Source organism: Prunus persica, chromosome G3 (assembly GCF_000346465.2).
Source record: "Prunus persica cultivar Lovell chromosome G3, Prunus_persica_NCBIv2, whole genome shotgun sequence".
Taxonomy (NCBI): Eukaryota; Viridiplantae; Streptophyta; class Magnoliopsida; order Rosales; family Rosaceae; genus Prunus; species Prunus persica.
The window spans coordinates 21,855,727-21,861,999 of record NC_034011.1 but is presented as its reverse complement, the minus strand read 5'-3'; the positions used below and the strand labels follow the sequence as shown (position 1 = coordinate 21,861,999).

At 37.9% G+C, this 6,273-nt stretch overlaps 2 protein-coding genes across 2 annotated transcripts; one reads left to right on the top strand and one right to left on the bottom strand.

Annotated features, from left to right (window-relative positions):
- On the top strand, window positions 827-2,830 carry LOC109947801. The gene is made up of 3 exons (XM_020558916.1): window positions 827-982; window positions 1,736-2,229; window positions 2,323-2,830. The coding sequence occupies exons 2-3, from the start codon at window positions 1,774-1,776 to the stop codon at window positions 2,509-2,511; spliced, it is 645 nt and encodes a 214-aa protein (XP_020414505.1). The 5' UTR covers window positions 827-982; window positions 1,736-1,773; the 3' UTR covers window positions 2,512-2,830.
- LOC18782318 (aquaporin SIP1-1) lies at window positions 4,101-5,210 on the bottom strand. The gene has a single exon (XM_007215835.2). The coding sequence runs from the start codon at window positions 5,016-5,018 to the stop codon at window positions 4,296-4,298; it is 723 nt and encodes a 240-aa protein (XP_007215897.1). The 5' UTR covers window positions 5,019-5,210; the 3' UTR covers window positions 4,101-4,295.

The following is a 6,273-nucleotide window of genomic DNA, read 5'->3' as shown; positions in this document are numbered from 1 at the left end:
TTTTTTCGATTTTCATTGTGTTTTTAAAGCAAGTACTGCAATCCACCTTAGACGCCATGATTTTGTTGCAGCTTTTGGTCTACTCACATGGATTTTGCTCCAATTCAGTGTTTGGAGTTGGAAAAGTAATTGTTGTCGGTTTGTGTAGGATGGAGTTTTGCATGTACAAAATAAGAGGTTTAGCCATGTTAGTGCTACGAGTCTCTTTGGTTTGCTAGAGAGGATGTGGTGCAGTGTCCTTGTTTCTGTGTTTATTTTAGTATAATAATTCTCAAAAACTCAATAGAAGTTTGTTGATGTTTGTATTTAGTGTTGGACTTTTCGATGCGAATTTGCCGTTACTACCTTTGCACGGTAGATCTGTATTGTAGGTCTGAGTACAGGTGCTTTTGTCTGCCGAATTGGAGGTTTTAGGTTTTTCTGGCATGCGTAATTCTCTTCCTATCAAACCAATTTATTTTTGTGTTTAGTCATTGGAGATGTTGTACTTATATTTGGCATTGCGGCTACTCTGTACTTTTTTCTATGTTATCAATAAAAACATGTGAAATGAAATAAAGTGGTATTTCTTGGTTACTTTTGCAGGATTACCAAACATGGGAAAGGAAGCTCCATTTCCAATCCCTTGGTAAATAACATGGAAAATAATTTTTCCTCAAATCCGTTCCATGAACCAAACGAGGCCTAAGTGTAAAATAGCAAAAAGTGCATTCTCCACTGAAGAAGGCCAGGTTCAATGAACCTGAAAACGTTACCTACTTTCTTTTTTGGTGCTGATTATTATTTAAACCTTGTTCATGGTCGGATTACACGTCACAAACTGTTACTTTGCCCATGCTCTTTATATGCGAGAGGGTTTTAGAGCACTGTTCATGATCATGGCCTCGGCTGAAGCTTTTCGTTCTCGAACTGTTACTTTGCCTCATGCTCTTTATAACTCCCTCGCCATCTTCATCTTCAACCTCTTTCCTTGAGCTCCATGGTACGTACGTACTGTTAATTTAATATTTTAATTTCCTTTCTCTTTCATTAATTTGGTTTTCTTGCTGCATATATAAATATTCATGCCAGAGTGGATTTTCTTATTGGGTTTTGTCTTTAAGTGCACATTCCATCTGGGTTTTTGTTGTTTTCTCTTGTGTTTTATGTGATCTTACATTCGGATTGCGCCAATGGAAGAGAAGATCTGTGTAACCGTGTTCAGTGGAATGTTACTTTGAAGATCTGTCTTAATAATGTTTATTTATTTATTTACTAGCTTCTCTCCGCGCATGCGAGAAGCTTTTTTTAAAAATTTTAAAAATTATTTTAGAATTAAAAAAGATAATAAGTAGTCATATTTCATAAAAATAGGATCCATTATCTGATTTTTCTTTTAATTTTATTTTTTTAATATAAAAAAGTGTGAATTTACCATATTATTCTCATTTAATTAATAATTTCAATTCTTTATATTTGCATTAACTAAGGGTATTTTTTGGTATTTTGAATGTTTCACCATTCTCTCCCTTTTGCTTTATATATATAGATATATTAGAAGCCAACTAGTTCTGGTTTAATAAACTGCAATATTTTGTTCCTTTGTTGTCATTTATTTTATATTTTGAGTTGTTTATTATGCCATGTTTTTTAAACATTGCCAAGAGGTAATTTGTAGAAATATTTGTCACAATGTGATCAGCAGTTTGATTGCAAATATATATATATATATATATATGCATCTTGTTTTGTTCAGTGGAGCTGAGGATGTCACTTTGATTGAGTTTGAACAAAATGGTTTCCCTGTCCAAGATCCTGTACCCTAATTCTGGTAGCCTTCTATTGGATGAGGACTTGAATGTGGCATCATTTCAAGGCTGGGATGGGGCAATTGGCAGCCTAGTGATCATGGCATGGAACCGAAAAGCAAACATAGGTAGCCAAGAAATGCACCAATATTTGAACTTCCTTCAAGTAGTTCAAGCCATGGATGTGCCTGCAGTTAGCTTGCATTATTGTTCTCGGGAACTTCTCTCGACTGCAACATTCAAGCCATGCAATATTATGCTCCTCTTGTTCTGTCAGCGTGAATGGGAAGGGCGGTGGCGGAGGAGGTGGTGGTGGAGGTGGTGGTTGGAGGAGGTAATTAAGGTCAAGGAGAGTGGGCTAAAAACAAGAGATGTCAAGTTGGAGAACCCATGTGCACCATGGCTTGTTGTGCTCTTTAATATTTGGTGCCACATTTTCCAGGTAAGATAGTTATTGGCCAAATAATATCATATCTAGTACTTGGATCTCATGGATTAATCAAATATTTGGTTTTTCATTTTGATAATGATATAGGCTTTGGCTGAAGGACAGAAGGCAGGCACTTCTGATGATGAACACCACACCTGCATACCCATCAAACACTCTTCCGAAAGGGCCCAGGCCGATAATGATCTGTACTTGATGGCTTCTGCTGATATCCTCTATGATGATGAAGATCATGATCCCATGGATCTTCTGGTGTGGAACACAAGGATCTCTTAAAGAATTACTATGTTCCACTGAAGAGTTCCCCTTTGCAACTTCAAGTCTTTGGCGATCATGTGTGTTTTGTTAATGCACCTGATCACACAGTCTGCCCCTATTTTGCCTGAAATATCAGGAGCAAATGTGGTGGTCTTGTATATTTCCTATCATGTTATGGCTTTTGTGAGCAAGATTGATCAGTTTGATTTCATGCTTTAATAATCTGCATAATATATTTGTGCACTTTTTAAAATCCAATGTTTAAGTGAGACAGCTTTCCTTTTGAGTTCTGAAATTCCTGCAGTTTATACTCATAAATATTCTATCTATCTCAGTATATTGCTTCCACTAATCTCTTATTTGCAACATTCAAAATATATTTAGAGTGTTGATGATGATCTGGGAGTTTGATTCAAGGGTTTAACGGGGGTTTTATGGCAGCTACTAACATCACTAAACCCTTCTCACTCTGGGCGTGGCACTGGATTTTAAATTGATTAATAATGCTTCTTACACAAAAATGATTCGCTACAAAAGAAATTTTTTTTTTTTTTTTAGTGAACGTGTCACAATTAATTACTCTTATTTTTATTTATATTTATTTTTTGTAAAGACGAAGAAACAAATTCACCCTCGGGAGAAACTAGCGATGATTAATTTCTATATCTCGTTATCATGGAATTCATCATCAAAATGGATCGCCCTTACGCGAGCAACGAACTACTAAGGGTTTAACAGGTGTTTAGCATCACTAAACCTTCCTCACTTTGGGCGTGGCATTGGATTTTGAATTGATTAATTATGCTTCTTGCACAAAAATTTCAGGACCAGATTCATATTCTGGCCAGCTTGCCCACCATATAAACGAATATTGAACCATATTCTGGCAAACTACCCCAAAAAAGAAAACCATCACAACAAGGGCCTCTGTAGAGAAACAGCACAAAACAAGGAAAAACTACGCCCAAAACAACAAGTCCATTGCTTGTTCTGATTCTGCACTTTGACCTTGCTTAGGAGTTTTTTCTTTTTCTTATACAAGCAACATTTGGGAGGAGGGAATCGGAGACATCATGTACACGGGTGAATGCTTTTAACCGTTTGAGCTGCTTAGAGGGGGGCTTGTTCAATGACGGTAAAGCAGGCAGAAGCTTATAAATCCGTGTTTGTATGTTCAACAAGTCCATTGCTTGTTCTGATTCTGAACTTTGACCTTGCTTAGGTGTTGAAAAAGTATCATTTTTCGCGGCGTAGACTTACACAAGCTCTTGACCCAAAAAAAAAGGACTTACACAAGCAAAATTTGGGCGAAGGGAATTGGAGACATTATGTATATGGGTGAATGCCTTTAACCATTTGGGCTACATATGGAGGAGGGGGCGTGTTCGATGACGGTCAAGCATGCAGAAGCTTATCAATCCGTGTTTGTATTGGTGATTCCTACTCAAGCAAGCCTTGGGCCTCTGTTTGAAGAGAGGCCCCATTTTGGGCAAACTCTTTTAGCTCACATGGATGCAAAGAGAAAGGAAGCCAGATCACTTAGAAAAACCAGAACAAATTCATGCGGCTGCGTTAGATAGTGATAAAGCTGAAAGAAGACAATTAGCACTACATTGTTCCTAGAAAGTTCATTTTATTTTCTTTGCTTCCAAACAAAAGGCAAATGGTTTAAGATTTCTGCAGTGCTTAATTAGCAATATTGAAGCTGAGTCAATGAGAATTATTCATACACAAAGAAGAGAAGACAAAGAAGAGAAGAGATGCATAAACACCAAAGCTATCTATCTGCTATTGAATCTTAATTAGGCTTTCTTTTCCTTTGCTATTGGTGGGGGAAGCAAAGTCTTGAAAACCGAAGCAGCCAAAGTTGCTCCTATGAAGGGGCCAATCCAATAAACCAAGAACAGCTCCCAAGTGTTGTGCCAATTATTCACATAAGCCCAGGCAAAAGCATTTGCTGGGTTCATGGAAGGCCCTGTGTACCCACCACCTGCAACAACCAATCCCACAGTAGCAATTGAAAGCAGCCATATCTGCAGTATTGGATTTCTAGGACCTCTGAGAATAATCACAAGCAGAGAAAAGCAGAGAACAAAAGTCAACAGCCCCTCAGCTATGACACCGGTGTACAAATCCACTTTCAAAAAAGGCCCTTTAAGCATATGCTTGTACTGCTTTGGCATCACCTGCAGAATTGCCTTGGCACCTCCTACTCCACCGGCTGCCTGAGCCGGGAACCGGACGGCCATGGAGAAGAGAGATGTGCCGGGGGTGAGGCCTGCAGCGTAGAAACTTGCAGTGGTGGAGGGGTTGAAGCTGGCATCACCCAAAACCTTGCCTATCAAGCTGAAAGCTAGGACCAGAATTGTGGCAACTATGGTGGTGATGAAGAGGCCTAGCAAAGAACTAGCTTGAATGCCGAGAAACGAGGCGATGATGACTGTGAAAACCCCCATACTTGGTGCGCTGAAAACCCACAGGGAAGTCAGAACTGCATCTCCTAGAGCTGCCTTGATCACCCCCATCTTATCTTCTTCTTTTGTTTTCCCTGCCTCACCTCTCCTAACTACACATGTAAAACCAGAGTTTTAGCTTGATGATCCTAACGGCCTTAGGTGCTGTTTGGTCTACTTTTTTTGGGGAATATATAAATGCGGTGTGTGACCTACCAATGCTGGAGAACAACATGTAAGCTAAAATCCTAGAAACGAACAGACCACATACATGTCAATTATTTTGGCAGGGGCAGGTAGATGGCACCTTTCGGCATCAGAAAACCATTTCCACCAATTATTCTTCCCCCACTTGCCACCTACCCAAAAAAAGCGAAGAAAACGAGCTAAACATAACATTTTTTAATAGTTAATGATTTGGATGACATACCTGCGTTCGTGTTCGGTAATTATGTAATTACTGTAATGCCATTTGCTTCAAGTCTTGCCCATGAAAAATATAAAATTAAATCTTGAGTCTTTGAGGACCATACAGGTTGTGAAAAATGTCTAATGCTTAACACTAAGGTCTCCATTATTAGTGAGATTATAAGGTAAAATTGTTTGTATTTTTTTTTTTTTGGACATATAAGTGATAATTTAAACTATAGTAGGAAAGTTTCTCACACACACACTACTATAATGTCATGGGAGTTTGAATATTAAACCACTAGTCTGTACGTCAAGACCATTTTTCACTGGACTAGACTTCGTTGGCATGCATACCAAAATTTGAGTAAGAAAAAAACCAAGAAAACAAATGGATTTCGATTGATTCCTTATACATAGTCATTTCAAATGTACTAAATTAAGTTTATTTCAAATAGATTCAAACTAATGTAATTTTATTTTTATATTAAATTTAATTTTGTTGTCAAATTCAAAATTTTCTTTCAAATCCGTCCATCAAGACGGAATCTAATACTTTTCTCTTCATCAATATAATCACGTGATTATGATTGATTATAACATATTTTCATAATCAAACACTCTTGATTACCTCAGTAGAATAGGATGTCGTCGTTTTCCCAAAAGCGTTAAGAGTTGAATAGTCGTAGACTCATGTGCAATTTCGTCGCCACGTTGAGGTCGGATGTATTCTACCAAACCTTCTTTATTAGCTTGGGCTAGTATATCTTCCTCTACATAACTACTTGGCCCGAAAACCCAAAACTAGAAAGAGGATAATTGAAAGCCCGCCACCCCTAGTTATGAACTGCTTTTCTTTTTTTGTGACCATAAAATGGTGTCATCCACCAACACCAGATATCCCAAATAAACTTCCATA

Bases quoted from the DNA above. Each gene is read 5' to 3' on its own strand.
- LOC18782318 (XM_007215835.2), bottom strand. From the start codon at position 5,018: ATGGGGGTGATCAAGGCAGCTCTAGGAGATGCAGTTCTGACTTCCCTG.
- LOC109947801 (XM_020558916.1), top strand. From the start codon at position 1,774: ATGGTTTCCCTGTCCAAGATCCTGTACCCTAATTCTGGTAGCCTTCTA. The intron at 2,230-2,322 runs GTAAGATAGTTA...ATAATGATATAG, and splicing joins TTTGGTGCCACATTTTCCAG to GCTTTGGCTGAAGGACAGAA.